Below are 22505 nucleotides of genomic sequence, written 5' to 3'. Positions count from 1 at the left end.
CTGTGATAACCTGTGTTGACCGTTTGGTCACCCAACTTTTATTTGTAGTGCCTCTTCTCAAGATAATAGAGTCCTCTCCCAGCAGGGGGGCAATAATTTGTTTAAAACCTCTATTTCCCACTCGGATGTTAAGTAATTAAACCGGGCCAGAACCCCGGCTATTTCGCATTCCAAACTCTGGTTAGTTTCAACCTGTCACCTTCAAAGGATCTTTTGATTCCAGCAGGTTGACCCCCTGTAGAGTCTGCAAGCATTCCTGACAGACTCTCCAAGTCCTCTGTGTGAAACACGTGAATCAAACCTTTATTCCTAACAGAAGAAGATTCACAACTACTTTGAGGTTAAAATCCATGAAATAATCATGTGTAACCGTCAAAGCATGGAGAATGGATTTTCGGTGTTTATGTGGACTTTGGGAAATGTTTTATGTTGCCACACATAGGATTCATACACACATATAGGGGTGTCCAAACTTTGTTTGATAGAAACCCACTTTTTGTTAATTCAGCATTACGAATAAACACATCCAAAGACCAGAATAAAGTTACGCCCCTGATATTTGCATATCCAGAGCTCATTGGGACATGCAAATTACCTCCAATCGTAAAACGCCTCAAATCCCCACGGATTGGGTGATTCATGCCCTGCCTCTCATATCAAAACCCTGGCACGCAAGCCAGAGCATGCCTAACAAGCCAAGACGGCCTAACAAGCCAAGAGCCAGAATTCCGGAAACAGAAACATAACACAAGAGGAGGAGGGATTAAACACGATTTCCAAGATTTTCATTTTTGGTAGTTTTCTAGAAGAAACCAAGCCCAATTTACCTCTAAGTTCTTCCAGTCTTAAGATCACGTTTTTTTCGCGCGCTTTCTTCCTTTTCAACATTTTTGTCTCCTGTTTATTTCATAGACTGATTCCAACATTTTTACAATTTTTGATGCTTTTATTTTGAAACTGTTTTTTAATGCTAGACCATTCGATAAGTTTTGTTGTCCGGCCAGCTTTGCAACTTATACGTTTTGGTCACAAAACGGAATAGAGAAATCGTTCGACCACCCCAGAAGCTAAGTGACTGAACGGAGCAGAACCAGAAGAACCCGCAGGTTTCTGGTGAGAACCTGCCTTCACTTCTACACCTGGCTGCAGATCTCGCCTCCACGGCCCTCCTGAAGCATCCAGCCAGTAATGGGATTAACCACTCTTTCTAGACGGATCGAACAGACCCAGATCTCCAGACCGCTGGTGAGAAGTCGAACTTCGCAATTACAGTCAACTGCTGGTGGTTAGAATAAAGATTAACTATTTTTGCCAAAGTAACATCTTTGCCCCGTTTGAATTCCTCTTAAGGATAGCTTAGTCTTAGATCAATAATGACACATATTTTTATGCACAACATACTTAATGCATCCACACACTTAGCATTCCTCCCCTCAATATTTAATGTCTTTTCTTCTCATTTATCTATTTCTAGTTATCAGTCTGATGCCCCGAGGATAATTTTATTAAATTTCAGTTTAATAAAATGTACATTTTTCAACCAACTTTGGGATTGAATACTTCATATTCACCTCTTTCACGATGCACATTTGTCGTTTTAGGTTCTCCAGAGAGTGGTGGTTCTGAGAACATTCCTCCGGTTGGCGTCTTTTGGGACATCGAGAACTGCAATGTTCCCAGTGGACGCTCTGCTGGAGCCGTGGTCCAGCGTATTCGTAGCCGATTCTTCAAGGGTCACCGAGAGGCAGAGTTTATTTGCGTTTGTGACATCAGCAAGGAGAGCAAGGCTGTCATCCAGGAGCTGAATAACTGCCAGGTAGCTTCTAGAACTTTTATACTAACACAGATTTTCTTTTTTTTTTTTCTCTGAGCTAAAATACTTGTAGACTCATGAAGCTTCCATCCACAGTTAAAAACACCTCGTAGAAAAAGCAGCAGTTAACAACCACGGGTGTTTCAAAGAACCACAGAAAAGCAATCTGAGCTTTTTCAATTGTCGTAATCTAATGTATCCTCGTTCATTGGAGTCTTACTCTGTCTAGAAAATTCCATAAAAGCCACACTGCCTTAATTTATGGATTATATAAACAACCAAATGGTACAGTGGAGAGGAAAACTCCCTGTTGATGGAAGATTGGGATGAAACCTCCAGCAGAATCGGAGCAGAACAGGGAGGAGAGAAATAAGAAGAATACTGGAGCATCTGCAGTAAAATGAACAAGGTAGATTAGTAACTGCTGCAATAAGAAATCAGGAAGCAGTGGAATGAGCAGAAAATCCCTCAAACGTTTGTTATAGGCCAGGAGACATAAGATGGTTATTACAGAGGTCAGAGATCAGGAAGAAGATGAGGAAAACGGTTCATCTGTGGTTTTTCTGTACTTTGAGCTTCTCAACATCCAGCAGGTTTTTTTTTTCAAACAGTCAAGGCAAGGGAAGTTTATTTGTATAGCACATTTCACGTACAGAGACAATTCAAAATGCTTTACATAAAACATTAAAAGAAACATAGCATGTTGTCCACAGATGTTGTCTTTCTCTCCATAGAATTTGTGCCATTTAGCTGCGTGTTAGCTTTCTCTTCTCTGCTGAGATGAAGTAGTGGCAAAGTTGTGTTGTTTCCATAATGTCCATTTACCTCCACGTTCACTTCTATGTAGGGAACCTTTGTTTCCAGCGCTGTGATCTTATCCAGAAGGTCTTGGTAATCCTTTGTGGAAAGGGAAGGCGTCTTGCTGCTAGTTGGCCTTGTGTTAGCTGCTTCAAGCTTCAGCTGTGTGAAGGCCAAGGACACGTAGTGCTCAAGATAAAATGTTTTAAGAGGAATGCAGGAAAAAATCCTTTTGTTTAGAGTAAAAAAGAAAAATAAATCTGACCCAATGGTTTAAAAGTATTCAAAAGTTATTGCTGGTGTGATTTAAAAAAAAAAAAAAAAAAAAAAAACGGAAAATAATCAGCGAAAATTAAAAGCAAAAGGGGGAGCAAAGCAATGTGCCTCCGCACTGTAGCAAAGCAGGAAGTTTAAGTCTGTTTATGATTTGAATCTAATTGGTTGAAGAAGTTAAAGTAATAGAACTGCTTGTCTGAGGGTTGTATAAATGAACTGCAGAAATGGTTTTATCCAAAGAGTTTGAATTCTTTCTGCTTATGTGTAAATTAAGATCAAAATGTTATTTTTTGTATCGGCTTTTAGTGGTTCTAAAACGTTTTCTTCAACATCAGGTTACTGTTGCACATATTAATGCCACAGCCAAGAATGCTGCAGACGACAAGCTGCGTCAGAGCCTGCGGCGCTTTGCTGAGACCCACACTGCACCTGCAACTGTAGTCCTGGTGTCCTGTGAGTTTTTGTCGTTCCTGTCTGCTTTTCTCTAAGACCTTTGGGCTCAAAGTTCATTACTTGTCATTGTTATAGCTGACGTGAATTTCGCAAGTGAGCTGAGCGACCTGCGGCATCGGCATGGCTTCCGGGTGGTGCTGGTCCACGGCAGCCACACTTCCTCTGCTCTGTTGCAACACGCCCACCACCATGTGGCCTTTCAGGAAATTACAGCTGATCTACCACTGCGACCGCTTGACTTAACAGAGGTGAGCCCATGAGTCCAGTTTAGGGGCTGAGATGCTGGTTTTTCTGTTAAATTTGTATTTGTTCCGAGTATCAAAGGGGAACTCAAGCAAACTCAGTTTTCCCCTGAAGTCAATTTTATATTCTTCTCTATAGCTCCAAGGCTAACAGTCATCATGTTGCTGTTTAAAGGTTTATGAACAATTGTCCTGAATATCTTCCATCCTGTACTAAAACATTTCTAGAGGTCTTGCCTTTTTTCCAAAGACAGATGAAAATGTTTTCTTTACCTTGCCTGGATAACTAAATGTTAAATAAAATAATTGGTTTCAGAAAAGTTAGATAATAGTCATTCTCTGACCATAATTATCCAGGTTCTCAGAGTCGGTGAATGCACCAGGACTGAAATTACCACCCTCATTGATTTTGATTGGTCCTTTGTGTTAGCCCCGCCTACACACACTACAATGGGGCTAAAAGTATTGAAACTGAACTTTTGAGTTTTGAAACCTAAAAAAAAAGAATGTTTGCAAAAAGTTTCAGACATTTTACATATTTTTTGTCCAAACACCAGTAGTTTTTTCAAGTTGTTTATTTGGGTGTCAAATAATATTGACCCCAATGTAGCTCCATACCTCCAGGCCTGTAGGGTCACTGTCCCACTTTTCCCAGCGATCCCATTCCTTGCAGCTCTTCATTGATTCAGGGATTTAGCTGTGGGTAGTACTGAGATAACTGGAATACATGCCGGACATCTCTGACTGGAGCTAAGGTTCCTTAAAACATTTAAATGTGGAGTCGTTGTCAGTTCTTAGCATCCAAGATTACTGATTAGGTTGATTGGTTTTTTTTTTTTTTGACTGAAATATAGAAAAAAAAAAACACATAACAATACCTGTCCAGTCATTGCATTTTTTTGTCCGTATGCCATCTTTGAGTGAATTGTGTGATGCTTCTGTGCCGCACTTCTTTCTGCACAGTGGACGGTAACATGGATTTGGTTACATTTATTTATTTTTTTCTTGAAGTTAGACAAATTTAGGATTCATGTTTTTCCATGACGTGAACATTCTACAAACCAGACAGGCACAGTGTCTTTTCCTCCCCTCCTTTAGCCCAGTTTCAACCTTCTGTATGTGCACAACCTCCCTGTCGACTGTGACAAGAGCCTGCGGAACGCTGTGAAGTTCAGGCTCCGCCGCTTATCAGACAACTGTGGTGGCAAGGTGCTGGGCATGTCCCAGGGCATAGCGGTCCTCCGCTTTGGCAGCCCCGAGGCCGCGGCCCGCGCCTGCAAGCGAATGGAAAACGAGGACGTGTTTGGCCATCGGATCACCCTCTCCTTCTCGCCGGGGTCCACAGAAGGCGCAGGTCCTGAGGCTGAGCCCCAGACTCAGCCCCATCACTTATCTCAGACCCAAACCAAGCAAATCCAGGTCTCTGGGTTTGCCCATCTCCCGCCCGCCCCCGCCTTTTCTTTTCTGCCCCTTGAGAAGCCCAGGTCACCCAGGAGGCCACGGCGAGCTACCCGCCCGTGCCCCACTCTTGGCCCAGTGCCCGAAAGGCCCTACAGCCCCAGGAGGGGGTCCAGTGGGCCTCCCGGTGGCTCTGCAGCCAAGCTCCATCAGGTCAGCAGACTCCTCCATGCCTGCATTGCCCCGTGTTCTTGTCTGGGCTGTGCTCTGACACAGGTTCTCCTCCCTCCATTGTTCTAACTGCTTCTCTGATCAATCAGCGTGAAGCTGCTTGCTGGCCTTCAGTCAGATTCCTGTGCTAACATGCTTCATTCATCCCATTATGCTTTGCATGTTTCATTTCTCATCATCATGCATGAGTTGTTGCTGAATCGCAGTAGTGACCACTAACAGGATGTCCCGAAAGGTGAACAACAACAACATGCATGAGTTGTTGTGTAGCTTTTGTGTGTCTCACCCTGTATGTCTGTGCTGACATACTTCTGCTTTGAGAGTTTTGTTTTGACTTGCGTCTGTTTCATCGTTATGCTCGTGAGTTCTCATTTTCTCTCTGAAGATAACCTTTCACAGTAGATCGTTTGCTTAAAAGTGACTAATAAAAAAGATAAATTGGGTTTTTTTTTTTGTTTTCTTCCCCATCCTTAACCCTTTAACCTGAGGCGTCCCCGACGACGCTTAAACACAAAATCTTTAACGTTCTGTAACTTTTCAATCGTGTTAACGGTTGAAAAGTTACAGTAAAAGCTAAGGATGTAACGGTTCTTTGTGAACTGGTTAAAAAAAAAACGATTTAAACTTGTCAACATGTTCATTGTTGCAGAAAATTTAAAAATTGGTTGGTCTCGGCCTGTGCCTGAATGTAAAAATGCAGAGCAGATGACATTTCACTACGAGTGTGTGCATAGCGGAGAGGCTGCATGCTGTTCAATTGCGCTTGCCTCCTGGGAAATTCCCTTCAGATTTAGAAGTTTCACATGAGTCAGTCCCTCCAGGTTTTGGCAATGTTGCAATTGCAACTAATAACGCAAATTCAAGCAAAGCCGAGATTGTTGCTCACCTTGCAACTCCACATGTTCAACTTTAACTTTACCTGCAACTTTACTGCAACTTTGACCAATCTACCATGACAATATTCATGGGTGATGACACAGCTTCACGACTGTTTCCCTTCTGACTTCTTTACAAGAGCCGTGCTCTTTTTTTATTAACTCTCTTTAGCCCTTTGTCTTTTTTTTTGTGCAAGATGCGCGTTGAGTGCGAGCACAGGGGTTGCGCTGACCTTGTGCGGATGTAGAGCAGTCCGTAACACGTTGAGCACAACATGAACAGAGTATGAATGGATTTGTGATCATTTCAATAGAACGTATAGGAAAACACAGTTTGATTTAAGGGGCAAAAGATAACCTACTTGGCCTTAAAATACCTTTTAATTAATTGAGTTGAGAAAAAAATTGTGACTTTAAAACTGTGAATTGAGTCGTGGCTTGACTGAATCGTTAGATCCCTAAAATTTAAAAAAACATTTTTCCCATCATTTGTTTATCACTGCATTTTCTTTACAAACAGAATGAACATGTGTCCTCTGCGTCATTTAGGACCTCACAAATGTGGAAGCCAAACCCAGGATGGGTCAGCAGCAGGTGGAAAAAGTCCCCATGTTGAACTCATCCCATCAGAGTAATGGTGAAACGTTAGAACATCTGTCAAAACCTGGATTCAGCAAAGAATCGATCTATAGGAGAAGGTACGCACAGGGAAAAAATACCTCATTTTAAGTGAATGTTCTTCCTGCCCATTGTCAAAATTCTGGCTGTTGTTTTTTCCCTCCATATTGTGCTGAAGAGAAATTTCCCATCCTCATAATGGGACCGGCCCCCCTGCGGATAAAGGAGACAGGAACATTCAGATCAGCACGCCGCTAGCCTTCAGCAAATTAAACCTCCACAAGAGCTTCAGTCCGGTCGTCGTCTCTCAGGGCTCCTGGTCTTCGAGGTATCAAAGCTTCATGCCCAGTATTCAGTCTATCTCATTCTCCTCGTCTAGAACTTACCAAAGCATTTTCTTAATGAAGGAGCACCTCCCCCTGCCTGTCCAGCCGCTCCTCGCCTCTTCTTGCTGCCACGCATACCCCTGACGGTCGCGCTGAGCCTTTTTCAGAGGGCGCCGAGGTGCAGGTGGCTAATCTGGACTACAGAATGTCTCGAAAGGATCTGCATCAGACGCTGCGGGACACCTTCTCCCGGTTTGGACAGGTCATGATTTTTCTGTTCTTTCTGCTAAAATCACTAGTTTATGAATCCACTTCTATAAAAGTAACTCAGATGTGCTTCTGAAATGTATGCACTATTATCAGGTGAATTCTGTGGAGCTGAGCCCCCACACAGACTACCAGCTGAAGGCTGCAGTTCAGATGGCGTCCCTGCAGCAGGCCATCAGTGCCATCAGCGGCCTGCACCGCTATAAGATCGGAAGCAAGCGCATTCAGGTGTCTCTGGTCACGGGTGGCAACAACAAATCTCTAAGGTACAGTTTGAGCTAAGCTGGAACATTTAGGAAACATAAAGGCATACTTTTGACTTCATGTTGATTTCTTTACAGCACAGAGATCATCAGCATTCTTCAAGATTCACCCGCCAACTGCCTTCCTGTCTTCAAGTTTCTAGAGATTTATGAGAAAAAGTCAGTAACTTTTTCAACTCATTGTGCAATGTGAACAGTTTTTTTTAATGCTCATCCCTCTTCTCACGCTCTTCTTAGATATTCCCGTAAGATTGCTGTCAGCGATCTGTACAAGCTGCCCGATTTGGTCTCAGTGCGGGAACAGGGGGGCTCCAGGCTCGTATGCCTGTTGCCTCACAGCCAAATACGTCAGAGTCCACTGGGATCCTCTCCGTCTCAAGAAGGCTCCTCTTCTGTAAACGGAAGCCCCGTTGTCTTTGAGGAGCTGGAGTACCACAAACCCGTTTGCGAACAGCATTATGCAAAGCGGAACTTCAGGTAAACATACTGGTGCTCTCAGGTTTGAAGTATGGGCTGGTCAGCTTCAGTTTCATCACTGACAGGGATCTTTCTTCCTTCAGCGAGGCAGATTTTGACCCGGACACCTACAAAATCCCATTTGTTGTGATGTCACTGAGTACTTTAGCTTCTGAGCTCAATCATCTGCTGGAATCGCACGGTGGGACACTTCCTCTCCTCAGGTACAATCTGACTCCTAGATGATATACGAGATCCCTGAAGTCATTAATCATTTGATAAATGGTTTCTTTTCATATTTAGTTTTCCAGACTGCTATGCTGCTGAGTTCAGCCCACTGGTTATTGGCAGTGAGACGATGAAGGGGGCTGTTCCCCTGGAGCATCTCATTACCTGCGTTCCCACCATCACCATAGTCATTGCTCAGAATGGTTTTAAAGTCATCAAGTGGCTGCACAGCAAACCGCCTGCACAGATTTCTGGTAGGATATCACTCTCGCAGACTTTTGGAGTGTTGCTTTGCATCAGTTATTTGCAAGTGTGTGTATCTTGCAGAGCCATGGATTCAGCGTTGCAAAAGTCCAGTAGGAAACCCTCAACTCATCCAGTTCAGCAGAGAGATCATCGACCTGCTGAAGGGCCAGCCATCCTGCATAATGCCCATCAGCAAATTCATCCCTGCATACCACCATCACTTTGCCAAGCAGTGCCGCGTCTCTGACTATGGCTTCTCCAAGCTGCTGGAGCTTCTAGAGGCGGTGCCTCATGTGCTGCAGGTGCCTGAATGCAGATCGTGCTCCATAGATGCTTTAGATCGCAGATTACTCACTATGCTTCTTTACACAAACAGATCCTGGGTATGGGAACCAAGCGTCTACTGACCCTGACCCATCGAGCTCAGGTGAAGCGCTTCACTCAAGACCTGCTTAAGCTGCTGAAGTTTCAAGCTAGCAAGCAAGTGGCAGTCAAAGACTTCTTGCAGGCGTATCATTGGTCAGTAGATCTGTAGACGACCTCGTCCTGTTCACGGTTTGAACCATTTGTGACGTCCTGCCACTCCTTGTTTTCACAGGTGCTTCTCCAGAGACTGGAGGGTAACTGACTATGGCACATGTGACCTGATGGACCTCCTGACAGAGATCCCTGACACTACCATCACTATCTCCCACCAGAGCTCGGACACGGTCATCTCCGTTCCCAAGAGGGGTCAGTTCAACATCCTGTCTTCAGGAAATGATGTCTGGTTGAAAGTGGGCTCACCTGGAGACATTTACTCCCCAAAACGGCTCTGCACCATTTTGGAGAGCAAAGCATAAAAGTTATCTTGGATGTTGTATTCCAATTACTTACAAGCACACCTGACAAAGCAGAGAAAGAAAACAAACAAAAAAAAAACAACAATTAGATTTACAGTTTGACTTTGCAGACATTCACACTCTCATGCAATCTCAATATTCAATATTCACCGTTCTCTTAAATAACAGTTTACAGTGCACACATCTCAAAATGAAAACCTTTCAAACAGAACACAAATTAGAAACCATAGAGAGTACTTGTATGTTTTTATTTTTGTGAAAAGCTTTCCTAAATGTAAAAGAACCACTAAAGTCATCATACCTGGAATATGGTAAAATAGAGGGATTTGTCTGAGGTTGAGTGATGGGCTATAAGGTCTATCTAACTTTATTTATTTTCAGCCGCTTAATTTTATATTCCCTCGTGTATTTATCAGTACTGGTGTTACACAAATGTTTATGCTAATTTTCACTAAAACTTTAGAATGTATTGTTCAAGGAGGTTTTTTTTTTTTTAAAAACATTTTAATTTTATTTTACTCCCAATTTCCAGTTTGGTCCGTCCATATGTTTGTCATCAGAGTGACTCCTTTTTTCAAACAGAGCGCACTGCGGAGGAGATGGAGCGCACCAAGCAGTTTGGGAAGGAAGTGGTGGACCTGCTCCGTCACCAGCCTCACTGCCGAATGCCTTTCAGCAAATTCATTCCTACCTACCACCATCACTTTGGCCGTCAGTGCAAGCTGAGCTACTATGGGTTCACAAAACTTGTGGACCTCTTTGAGGCGATCCCTGATATTTTGAAGGTAAAGGACGGTTTATTCCTTTGTGAGCCTAATTTGTTTTTCCAGGTCAGTTAGTTACCCACATACGAGTGTATTATTAGATATTGCTTTGAGGATGAAACTATGTCTGCTTTACTTCTACTTTTGTACTTTTGCTTTTTACGTTATTGCGTTCAGGAGTGCAAAGAGGTTAGAAAAGCTGTTCAGTTTATTTGGCCTTAAACACTGGGTTAAAAGGGGGACAAAAAGCATCAAACAGGATTTTCTAAAGAATTTCATCCATATTTGCCAAATTATCCAATCAAGAAAGCATTTTTAAAAATTCTCATCCAGTCATGAATAGTGGGTAATAATCAGAACAGAAAACTGTAAAAATGAAAATTTTTAAAAATGCTTTAAACTCTCTTTTTGCAGGAAACCTTTTCAAAGGACACAGATTTGCTGAATTCTGCTGAAACCCCTTTTGTCTGCCCTCATCCTCAGGTGTTGGAGTGCGGTGAGGAGAAAGTTCTTGCTTTGACAGAGGTGGAGCGAATCAAAGCTCTGGCGGCGCAGCTGGTCAAAGTGCTTCGGGCGCAGAAGAACTACAGCCTTCCAGTCAGCCAGCTGCTCACAGAGTACAGCAAAACCTTTGGGTACAGTCTGCGCCTGCAGGACTTCGACGCCCCCTCCCTGTCCACCCTACTGGCTAAGCTCTCTCATGTTGTAAAGGTAAGAAAATTACCACATTTGCAAGAGTCTGTCTCTTTGAACCCTCCATTGTGGCTCTTTGGTTGAAGAAAAATAAAAAGGTTGTTACTTGTAAAAAAAAAAGTTATGTCTTTTTTACACTACAAGGCTCATTGAGTGAAACATAAGTTAGATATGTCAAACTTTATTCAACTCATTCACAAACAGTTGAAGCAACGTACGTATCACTCCTCCGGGCTTCGGACTACAGCACCCATAATGCTCTGTTATTCCATCAAGCAGTTCAGCTTTGCAGTTTACCAAAGTCGAACATTTTGACTGATATTTTTGATGCCTTGCACCATAGAAAATCAGTTTAAAGTATGTAACACAGCCACAATTCAGACTTAAAACGTACCGGATAAGGCGAACTATCTATTACTGAACAAAATTCAAGGAATTTAAGTCTTCCATGTGGACCAAAAATACATTAAGGATCACTGAGTTGCTTCTGATTTACAACTTTTTGTAAATGGTAAATTTTGACATTTACTACTTACCGGTACTTATTTTTTGGTATTGTCGACATCACACCACCTAGACTCAATTTTCTGCATTGAGATGATCCTCTGGTCAAGGAAGTAATGTATACTTCTGTCATAAGTTATAAAGTATTTCATATTTCTAAAAAAAATATCTTCTCTTAGTTTTATTAATGCCAAAAAAATTTTGTTAATTTTATTCAATTCAGTTCAGTTCAATTTTATATATATAGCCCAATATCACAAATGAAATTTGCCTCATTGGACTTTTATCACATTAGAAACAATTACATAAATAAATCAGAGTTTTATTTTTCTCAAGGGTGAAGTAAGACTTTGTGGCTCTTACTGGTTTGTTTGTGGTCAGAAATAAATTAACCGAATGGCTCTTTAAGTGTTGAAGGTTGTAAACGGCTGATCTGGAAGGTGTTTTAATCTAACTGCAGATGAGAAATTCCTCTTTGTGTTCAGTTAATTGAACATTTTAACCTTAAAAGTCCAGAAATCCTGTGGTTGCTTGACTTGATTAGACGAGTGAATCATCTCCTCTTGGGGTATCTACTTCAAACGCTGATCTCATGTCAAGAAGATGACTTTAGAGATGTTCCCTCTATCCAAGGATACTCGACTGTGATTATTCCTGGGTCACCAACTGTTTAATCCTCAAGAAGGATGCAGAGAACAACTTTTCATAAAAGCTTAAGGAGACACCATTGCGTGAGCAGCAGCTGATGAGATCTCTACTACCTTAAATTTAGGCGTTAACGTTGGTTTTCTTGCCTTAGGTAGTGGATGGTGCAGAGGGCAGGGAAGTGCAGCTGATCAACAGGAAGTCTCTGCGGACGCTGACCTACCAGCTGCTGGCTCTCCTCATGTCCCAAGAAACCGATCAGGTACCCAAAGGTATGAAGGTGGAGGAGCTGAGCCAGCGGTACCAGGCCGTTCACGGGGCACTGCTGAACCCCTGTGAATACGGCTTCCTATCCCTAAGCGAGCTGCTCAAGAGCCTCCCAAATCTTATGCAGGTAAAAAAAAAAAAAAACACCATTTCTGTTAAATCGTTGTTCCTCTTTAGAAGTGACTGGATGACTATTTTTCTCCTCTTAGTTGTATAATGAAGAAAATGAAGAAAACTTCAAAGCTGGAGATGAATACGTGAGGCTAACCAGGCTTTTTCAGTTTGCTCGTAACGTGCGTGCGCTGCTGCACACCTACCACTACAACCAGATCTTCCTGACAGAGTTCCAAGGAGCTTACAGCAAGTTCATGGGCAGCAGCCTGGAACCACGCTCATACGAGTGTGTCAGCATCGATGATCTGCTCAATGCCATTCCACAGGTACACACATCCCCTTGTCCAGATCACCTTAGACAGTCAAACTATTTTGAAACTCAGAAATGTCTCCAGCTTTATCTGATTCTCTTCTTCTGTTCTCATTGAGCAGGTGGTCTGGATCAAGGGACACGGTCACAAGAGGATTATCGTTTTAAAGAACGATATGAAAGGCAAGACGAACTGTTTGCTGCTGATTTTTTAAACAATAAGACATACTTTTACCATGTTTATAAAAGACAAGAAATGCCACGTCTACTAATGTTTGTTTTTCTTCAGTTTTTAATTTGGTGGGAAAAAATTGTTCTGCAATAACGGAACAAAATGTTTCTAATTAGGATGTCAGTAGATGTGACTTGGTTCACACAACTGTGAAAATGGTTCTTCTCTTTATTTTACCCGCAACACAAAAAAAAACAATGGATGGTGACAGGCATCACACCTCATCATTGATTAATTTAGTCATGGTCATACTCTACCAGAAATTGTGCTAATGTTGTCTGTGAGATGCACCAATCAAAAAGTCATTTAAGATTTGCAAAATTCAACAATTTCCACTGAAAAGCTATTTAATTTCTGTTTTTCTATGATGCAAACTAAAGTCGTTGGAAGAAACCAAACTGAAAAAGCAATTAACCGACACGACCATTCTTTCCTTCTGTGCAAATTTACTGTTTTCTAATACTTTTACACATTTTAGGTCTTTTTGGTCTTTGTTCTTTTGAAATGTTGGATAGCTCTCCTCAATAGGAAGAACGCCTTCATCTTTTGTCCTGTGCATACACTCAGTAAATATTCTGAAATTCTACAAACTGTTTTTTTATCTAACACAAAATTGTTCCCAGTAGTCTTTTAGTTATGATTAAGCTTTTTTTAGTAAATATTTAAAAAAAATGTCTTTTTTTTAAAGAACTATTTTCTGCAAAGCAGCAAGAGCTCATTAGAGATTTAACTCGGTTGTTGCAGAAGTTAGCCTCACTAATTTTCCAAGATTCCTTTGTTTACACTTTCTCCTGCTAACACACAGCACCTCACAAACCCAAGCTTTCTCTCCTGATTTATCATTATTTGAACAAAGATATACTCAGAAATACAGTTTTCATCTTAAATTCTTTTGCAATTATCTTCCATCAAGAGAAAAATGCTACAAGAACATGTCAAAAATACAATTTTCATTGAAGCAGATCTTTAAACACCAGCAATATCTTTAAATAATCCATATTAATGTTTAAATGAAATGTGTAATTTTGTTTCATTTTGCTCCTCTTGTTGCAGAAAGTTTAGTTTGTGAGAGAATCAGGTCAGGATGAAGGGCAAAGCTTCTGTGCATGCTCTGTTACTTTGAATAGTAGATTCAATCAGTAAAAATTCTATCTAAATATTGTGAGGTGTTTGTTTTTCTTTGCATTTTCATATAATATTCAAACGATTTGACTTGTATGTTTTGTTTTGTTTTTTGTTTAGTTTTCTGCACTGTGTCCTGAACCAACAATATTATGATTTGATGAGATGGGACTGCCCAATGTTGGTCTGCTGTGACAGCTATACTTTTGTGTTTTAGCCAAAGCAAGTTCTTCAGTACCCAGCAGCCCCCAGCCTGCAGAGAGCCCAAGAGACAGTCCTGTCAGCACTGCAACATCTGGTACTCATAGTCCTGGTAATTCCTGATGTTAAGGTCTCGTTATAGCTGCATTCACACCGAACACGATTCACGAGAGGCGTCCAATTTCAATGTTACGTTGGTGTACAGACACGATAAGAAGTCCTCCAATGCAATTTGAGAATTAGGTGCAGCCACATCAGTCTGGCAGCACCACAATTTAGACATGGACTGTAGAGAGAACCAGACAGGGTGACCCCTCCCCACTCGTGTTCCAAACAGTACCTGGTGGCTCAAGAAGCCAAAATTCTATAGACTTCTATAGAGAAATAAACATTTATAACTCGTTCTATTTGTCAGAATACCCATTCTTGCTCTGATAACTTTTTTTTAACTTCATGCTAATCCTTTTTTTTTCAATATATGTTTTTCATTATTTTAAGTCATAAGCTGACCAATCAGATTCCTCAGTAAAAGCCTGTGGTGCCCCCTCCTCGAATGTTTGACAGATTCTCCAGAGCATCCAACAAGATCACTCATGACTGGTGACAGTAGTTGCCCTAAAAATGTGTCTGAGACGACTGACCAATCATTGTCATCTGGCTCCAAATGGCGGCAGCCGTATCCAGAAAATGACAACTGAATTGGCTTCATTTCACTGAAACCTGAGGTGTTTTCTGTGGGTGACGACACTCCCGGCTCTGTCCACCTCTTTACAGTCTGTGGTTCAGGATTAAAAAAATCAGAACTTTGGCGAAGATGATGCGTCGCATCAATCAATCAGGCACTCGGCTTTGGGCCTGTTCAATGACTCGATCAGCGGGTGGAGTACAGCTCCAACATGGAGGAGAATCTGGTCATTCTTGTCCTGAACTTTGATATTTTTCTTACTTGTCTAGACACCATAATAATAGACAGTAAGGCCAATCCAAATTCTTCCCCTACCCTACAGCTTCTCCCTACTCTTCCAATTCTAGTGGCATTTGGAAGGATGGGGGTCTCTGAAACTGTTTTCTTAAGGGTAATGCGTACTGACTTTTCATTGCGTATCCCTCTGGCGCAAGGATGTTCCGCATCACGCGTGACTTTTTAAAGTTATAAAATGAGGTTGTTGTGTATTTTCCGAGTGCTGGCAGCTACACACTAAAAACATTAAAAGTGGCAGCCATTCAGATGCAGCTCCTGCTGCAGAGGTTCTCTTCTCCAGGCTAGTCGTCCTGTTTCTGACCAGGGAGTTGAGAGAATGGAAAGGTCTGATCTTCATGATGCTTCTGAGGGGTAAACTGCCGGTTTAGAAGGGGCACAATCTGTCAAATATTTAAGATCCAAAAATATTGTAAACAGACTTTGATTGTTCAGCAGTTATAAACAAAAAAGTCATCTTGAAAATGTCAAAAGATTTGCTTATGTTCACAAGACTGAGGAGCCCTGCTACGTTTGCCCACAGGTGCAGATGGAGATGGCGCTGCAGAGTCGGAACTGGTGTGTCTCACACCGCCGGTGGACCTGTTGTGCGGACCTGTACCGTCCTGCCTGCCATCACCGCAGCTCCACCCCAACCCCATCGCCCCCCACCATGCAGACCTGATCCACTTTGAAGGACGTTCAGCTTCAGGGCAACCAGCAGGTCCGTTTCTAGGTTTGAAAATGGCTCCAGAATACATTTAACCCTTTAAAACCGGAACTTCCAGTGTTTATGTTCTTTGATTTACTGTTACCCCGCGCTCACACAGCTAGCTTTACAGCTCAGGTGCGATGCGGGAGCGGTATATCTACAGCCGATGGCTCATATTAGCTACTGGTTGGCTGCAGCTGCCGATTCTACTGCCGAACTCCCAAAACTCCAAACTCACATAAGGTCATACATAAGGTCCCACCTTTATTTGCTGTGGTTCACCTGCATCGCCCGGCGAAGACTTTAACCCAAGGAAACGGATTCACAGCGCCGCAGAGGCCTGACCGCAGACGCAGGACATGAATGCCTGCAGTGGGATTTCCTCTTGCACTTTTAAAGTTACGTAAAGACTGTGGTGCTCACATCGGAGTTGTAACGCTAGCCATGTGAGCCCAGGGTAACTCTTCAGTTGTTAACACGATCAACGTAATTACTTGATAATTAGTACGATGATCGTGATAACAGTTTAGTAATTGCAGCATGTTAAAGATTTTGAGTTCTAGGGTTTAAAGGAAGGGTGTCAAACTCAATCCCACAGGCCGCCAAAATCCAAAACACCTTCGGTCGTGGAGCGAACAGGAGAAACATTTATTGAACACTAAAACTACAATTTTAAAACTTTATCATAACTATGAACTACATGTATTTATTGCATTACCTGTGATAATGCTAGCGTGAATCCTGTAAGCTGAATTTGACTGCTGAAGATGCTAGTGCTGAAAGATTCTGAAATTGATAACTGAAAACATAAAAGCTGATAGCCGGCTAAAATATTAGCTAAATGCCAAATTAGTCTAAAACAAACTTAGGTTAGCCAAAACAGTAGCATGTAGCTGAAAAAATGAGCTAAACTCCAAAGTGGCCTAAAAAATTGTAGTAAATGCCAAAATAGTCCAAAAACCTAGCAGAATGTGAATTTTTAAATTTAAAACCATAACTTTTTAACATGATTATGAATAATAAAAAGGCAGGAATATTATTCCAGAATAAATCAAGTTAAACCTTAAATAACTTTCAACATTTTACTCTCCATAAAAATATATTTTGTCAAAATTATACAAGTTAAAACAAAGCGCAAGATAACATCGGACCATTACTAACAATAAAATAAAAGGATCGGGAGAGCCGGTTATAATTACTCAAAGGGCCGGATCCGGCCCCCGGGCCTCGACTTTGACACGTTGTTTAAATGGCTAAAGTCTCACATTTTTCCCCCTTTTCCGCAGATGGAGGTCCCAATCCAGCCGAGGCCCCCAGCCTCAGCAGAGAGGAAGACTTTCCTGCTGCCAGACCTCTTCCTCCCCATCAGTCCCTGGGCAGTCCCAGCAGAAGAGCTTCACGGAGCAGGATCCGCCTGGCTGCTAACTTCTCACTCACATCCAGATCTTCTCACACTTCTCCTGCAAATCCGGTCTGACACCCCGACCTGAACCTGCAGTGTAACTCTGCACAGAACAGCATCAGCTGATGTGCAGCACGTCTCCTCTGAAAGTGATTGGTCCCGTTCTAACCGGCTGCGTTTCCTCTTCTCCTCTTTAGTCTTTCCTTTGTCTCTCTGAGCTCACAAATCTTCCCTGTGATCTTCACCAAGCTGTGATCGTCTTACTGCAGAGTTCCTGCAGTCCTTTCGTTTGTCAAGCTCTTTGCGGTTTCATCCCAGGAGCGGTTGGGTTTGGTGTTCAGCCCACAAACTCTGAGGGATGGAAACGAGTTAGTCGTCACTGTATCCAGTGTGAGGTGGAGAGGTTAAAGACATGTAGCTACTTCTGTTTTCAGTTGATGAATTGGTGTAGATACATTTCCTCTGTTAATATGTTAAAGAAAAAGCATGTAAGTGAAATCCAGCTGTAAAATGTTTGATTTGCTGAGGTTCGCCCTCCTGCTGTTTCTGTTCCACATAGGTAAGATGGTGAGAATTTCAGTTGGGTGCTGCACAGAGTTTGGAGTAGTTTTTTCTGAGGAAAACAATGGTCTGAGTCGTTTCAGATCAAAACATTTTGACTGATATTGCTGCTACCTGAGATTTTTATTCTGGTCTAGTGGTTTTTGTTTTCAGAGACGGACTTGTTTCTTCAGGGTCGTTGAGCTTTTGGCAGCAGTAGCTAGACGTTTTCTTGGAGCCAGCAGCCAAACTTCTTTGTGTTGTCTTAGCGGTTTTGCACTGGTTGGAGGCGGTGTAAGTGCACACAGGTTGCATAAGGGACTTTATGCAACACGTTCTATCCAGAAGGAGCAGCCAGCAGGAGTTTAAGGTTGGTCTTGGTGGCTCTGGGTCGTCCTCGCTGACGCAGAAGGTTTATTCAGGTAACCTTTGCACCGTCACAGGAGGGCAGCACGTACTGTCTGTTTTTTTAATTGTGCAGACGGAACGTCGGTTTGTTTGTGGGACCGGAGGTGATTGGTTTTGAGGACCAACCTGAGCACAGACCTGCTACGGCTCTCTGGAGCAAACCGGGCTTTTACAATGGCTTGTATTGGCCTCGGTGCTGAAAGAAAGCGTCACCTCACATTTTTTATCTAACGGAGGTGTTTGTTTCCTGGGCTTCTGGTAGACTTCGGCTGCCTGTGGTGTTGAGCGAAAGCAGAGTGTCCGCCGTCGAAGGTTGCCGTCTCTTGTTTAGGATGGGCAGCGGCCCATCTCATCAGTGTGTTGGCTTTCCTGATGACTTTGATCTGAAGTTTTCTGGACTCCACCTGTCATCTTAAGTATTTTGCTTTTAAGTCGGCCTAATGTTCTGATTTAATCTTTGCTGCAGTTTTTAATAACTCATCATCGACTTGATCAAATAACGATTGAAATGAAAAACTGGATTTAATTTGGCATAAAAAGTTTCAGTGCAGCTCACCAGCCTCTGGATGCTGCAGTGACGGCTAACTCAGGAGAGAGTGTCTTTGGTTTAGTTTCATCAGTGAGATGCTGCTGTGCCTGCTGAACATATGCACTTACATGTCTTTCTGTGGATTATAAGTGCATCTGAAGGCTGGCTTAAGAGTCGCGTCCTTAAGGATGTTTTTGTGCTTGATGGCTGTCGGCACCGACCTTTCTCTGATTTGCACTTTTATTGCTTTGCTGCACCAAACTGGGTTGTAACAGTTCAATGTTGTTAAAGGGACCAAAAGATTTCCATGAATAAATCTCACAAGCATCACATCTGCGTCCTCTGCCTCATTGTTTCAGAATGCAAAACACAGTCCAGAAAAATGTGCCTTTATTTACTTAAACATACACTTTATGTACAGTAGTGTCAGCTTATGCATACTTGTTCAACACTCTTCATCAAGACCTCTAAAAATTCACTACAACTACAGTACGTGAAGGAAACGGGACGAAGAGCGACGGCCTGTTGGGCCGCGACGCAAACACACGGCGTCCATGCAGGCTTAGTCATAAAAACAGGCTTAATTCAGAGAATATTCATATGCTTATATATTGATGGATGACATCACATCGCCACTCTCCATCTGCAGCGAGCTGAAGGGGGAGGAGCCTCAGGATGACGGACGGCTGCTGTGTTGGTATTTACAGGCAATAAAATGTTTACTGGGATAGAGGAAAGGGGCTGCTGAATGAAAACGGGACTCGCTGTCAATTACCCCACGCCCCTCTTTTTTATAAAAAGCTAATCAGGGTTCATTTGAACTGGAATGATCAACATGTTCCTGATGTGTTGTATGGATTCCCATTCCCTTTTTGTATATCAGGATTTAAAACCTGATGTTTAGTCTGGTCTGAGCTCAACTCCATAAACATTTACATCAGGTACTCGATGGAATGAGTTTTAAGGATAACTTCTTCTGCAATTTAAAGGGTAAACCAAACAGGAAAGTTCGAGGCTGACTCCACCCACAGCCGAAATTTGAAGATCCAGTCAGAGGGGTGGGGCTGGGGAACGGGACTGTGATCATGACTGGAACTTCTGAAATGATGTGGGCATGAAATGGTATGAAATTCAACTGTAATACCTTGTTTCAACCTGTAGGGGGCAGCACACAGATGGCTTTTGACTATATTTTCAAGAATGAAACAAGTTTGTTTTTCATTTGTCAAAAAAATGGCAATGACCAACAGACAGCACTTTTAAAGCTCCATTTATAGAGGTCAACAGACAAAAAAACTTGAGTTAGGGTTTGGTTACCCTCCAAGTGTCTTTTTCCCGGGATTTCTCTCTCAGACGTGTGGACTTTTGGCTTGCTTGTTCTTCTGAAACATCCGAAATGAGTTCAACTTCAGGAAAGCAGAATATCTGTACCAACATCAAATCATACTTAACCTCAGCTCTCCATACATTAATATGCAGCAAAACTCCTAAAGAATGAAGATTCAGCTGCTTTTTTTTTCAGTTTGGATCCTTTTCCTGTTTGTTTATAGACTATGGTAACCTTTTGAAGTCGGATGGAAAAGGTTCAGATTCATCTGAAAGGAAGGAAAAACATAAAGGAATTGGTAAAAATGATTCTATTTTTGTTAAATTGGATCAAAAGTGTGACTTTTTATATAGATATTTTAACCCTTGTTTTCTGCCTCGTGAAGATCTTTCCTCCCTCACAGATGATTGGCTGAAAGTCTGCACTCATTGTTTCTTGTGCCTTTCTTTTTTTTTCTACGTTTTATTGTTTATATTTTACTCTGTGTTTCTTTTCTTTATCTTGTTAAAGTTGTTGGTTTGCTTCCCTTCTTTTATAGCCTACCGGGTTTGCCTGGACCTGCTCAGACTGGAATGAGCAACATTCTTGCCATAATTTGTGAACCGCCTTCTTAATGATGGTTTAACATATCAACTCTGTGTTCCTGTTAAAATATTAAGTTTTACCTCAACCAGCATCTTCTCTTATTGATATAAATAAAAAGATGCTTTCAGGGTAAAATGTCAGAAGATGCCTTCTCCTGGAGTGACACTGCTTCATCTTTGTGCTGGAGTAAAGTACTACTGACTCCGCCTGTGCTGAACTTCTGAGGTGGTTGATTGAAGTGGGGGCGATCGGGTCATGTCACGTGAGTGTCTGGGCACTGGTTACATCACAGCACACTGGGTGGCACCGCAGCAGTCCTTGATGACGGCCACTGACTTGATGATGGAGGGTTTGTTGGGAGGAGGCTCTGGGATCTGTCTCTTGGCCTTTTGGGGATCTGGTGTTGAGGGGAGATGAGAACATTTTCAGGAGAGGATGTCTGAAACCTCCTGGCTCAGACCAGGAAGGCGTCACTTACTCTGTGTGACTTTGAGCTTCTGCTCCAGAGGCCTGAGCTTCAGCTGGAGGAACTCAGCCATCTCTTTGTCCTCCTCCTGCTCCCTGGAACAGAAAATCCAACCCATACATTTCTGTTCAGCTTCTGCATCATCATGATGTTCATCTTAGCTTTATAGCTCTGAAAGCAGTGTTTGTGTGATGCACTCTGACCCATCACTCATACCCATCATGCACCAGGACGTGCTGCCCCCCCAGCTTTTAGATCAGAATGGAGAATGACGGCTATGGGAGAACATAACCATCACCTGAACCTGAATCTGGGACAAGTTTACAGGTTTCCCAGAAAGCTTTGAGCTTCACTGAATGTTGGTGATGAACATTTGACATTCCTACAAGATGGTAAATCTTCTGCTTCTGAAAAGGCCTGAAACAGCAGGTGCTTTGTGCGACATGCAGGTATTTTCCTTTTCTTTGGATTCCATTAAAGACCCAAATTTCCCCTTGAAAGGGTTCAAAAGTTGGTGCTTTGTTGACTGACTTAGCACTTTGTTCCGTTTCAAACTACAGCAGTCTTAGTCAATAGAATCATTAAATTAATGCCAGCTCTGCCCCGTTTCCATGGTTTCCTCTGCTGCATTTCCTCATCCATACGATAACCACCGTCATCTGCTCTCCATGCCAGACCCGTACCTCAGTCTCTCCACCTCTGCATCGTCCACCAGGAAGTCCCTCTTCTGCACCAGCTTGTGGATCTTCAGGATCAACTCCTCTTCTCGCTGACGCTGCTTTTTGGTTTTCTCTTTCTCTGGAAGAAAAGAAGAAATGAAGTTAGAAAATCTGCACAGACCTCCTGGATTGTTTTCTCCACATAAAGTGACGCATCAGAAGCTGACTAAACTTCTTTGGGAGGTCAGCTGACTCAGACTTGAACCTACAACCTCCTGCGCTGGATTATTTACAACTCATGAGCTTCTGATTTCATTAAGTTGCTGATTTCTTATTTTGGGGAAACAGAAAAATGTATTTGCTTCACTTCACCTTCAGCCTGTTCTAAAAATATCCTCGGAAGGATGCGCTTTTGCAGCAGCTGCAGAGCCCAAAATGACTGCAGGACGAGCGGAGGGCAGCCCGCTCAGTGGGGGGGCTGGACACTTTGTCCTACATTGAATACGTTACATGTCGGAGGACAAAAACACCACCACCCCCACCCCCCAGATTGTAAGCAGCACTCCATACTTTTCCTCGCACCTACGTGGAACTTCCTCCAACAAAGTTGGGATGTTTTTCATGAAGTCAAACAGTATGGGGACAGTTTACCACAACAGTTTGAACTGATGCAAAAAAAAAAAAACATGTAATCAGAAATTAAAATGGTCTTATCCGAAAGAGCACAACATCTAA

General features: G+C 42.5%; 2 protein-coding genes across 6 annotated transcripts in view; one reads left to right on the top strand and one right to left on the bottom strand.

Annotated features, from left to right (window-relative positions):
- The window catches only part of LOC112137553 (meiosis regulator and mRNA stability factor 1), a 21571-nt gene extending 2506 nt beyond the window's left edge, over positions 1-19065 (top strand). For 3 of the 5 annotated variants that reach the window (XM_036210093.1, XM_024259919.2, XM_024259922.2), the window contains exons 5-27: positions 1602-1816; positions 3223-3340; positions 3416-3588; positions 4681-5193; positions 6636-6784; positions 6883-7032; positions 7112-7292; positions 7394-7563; positions 7639-7719; positions 7798-8037; positions 8121-8240; positions 8320-8498; positions 8572-8792; positions 8867-9009; positions 9089-9222; positions 9915-10117; positions 10580-10807; positions 12093-12332; positions 12415-12645; positions 12752-12812; positions 14201-14296; positions 15687-15866; positions 17141-19065. In XM_036210093.1, the coding sequence (XP_036065986.1) occupies positions 1602-1816; positions 3223-3340; positions 3416-3588; positions 4681-5193; positions 6636-6784; positions 6883-7032; positions 7112-7292; positions 7394-7563; positions 7639-7719; positions 7798-8037; positions 8121-8240; positions 8320-8498; positions 8572-8792; positions 8867-9009; positions 9089-9222; positions 9915-10117; positions 10580-10807; positions 12093-12332; positions 12415-12645; positions 12752-12812; positions 14201-14296; positions 15687-15866; positions 17141-17331 (4217 nt within the window). In that variant the 3' untranslated portion in view covers positions 17332-19065. The remainder of the gene's footprint in view (positions 1-1601; positions 1817-3222; positions 3341-3415; positions 3589-4680; positions 5194-6635; positions 6785-6882; positions 7033-7111; positions 7293-7393; positions 7564-7638; positions 7720-7797; positions 8038-8120; positions 8241-8319; positions 8499-8571; positions 8793-8866; positions 9010-9088; positions 9223-9914; positions 10118-10579; positions 10808-12092; positions 12333-12414; positions 12646-12751; positions 12813-14200; positions 14297-15686; positions 15867-17140) is intronic. The other 2 variants (XM_024259920.2, XM_024259921.2) reach the window with 2 other exon arrangements.
- Positions 19066-19106: 41 nt separating this feature from the next.
- The window catches only part of bmerb1 (bMERB domain containing 1), a 13662-nt gene continuing 10263 nt past the window's right edge, over positions 19107-22505 (bottom strand). The window contains exons 4-6 of the mRNA XM_024259926.1: positions 21795-21909; positions 21124-21206; positions 19107-21042 (exon numbers count right to left, since the gene is read on the bottom strand). Of these exons, the coding sequence (XP_024115694.1) occupies positions 20927-21042; positions 21124-21206; positions 21795-21909 (314 nt within the window). The 3' untranslated portion in view covers positions 19107-20926. The remainder of the gene's footprint in view (positions 21043-21123; positions 21207-21794; positions 21910-22505) is intronic.

The sequence above is a fragment of the Oryzias melastigma genome, linkage group LG1, assembly GCF_002922805.2.
Source record: "Oryzias melastigma strain HK-1 linkage group LG1, ASM292280v2, whole genome shotgun sequence".
In the NCBI taxonomy this organism is placed as follows: domain Eukaryota; kingdom Metazoa; phylum Chordata; class Actinopteri; order Beloniformes; family Adrianichthyidae; genus Oryzias; species Oryzias melastigma.
This window is presented reverse-complemented; position numbering and strand designations above follow the sequence as displayed.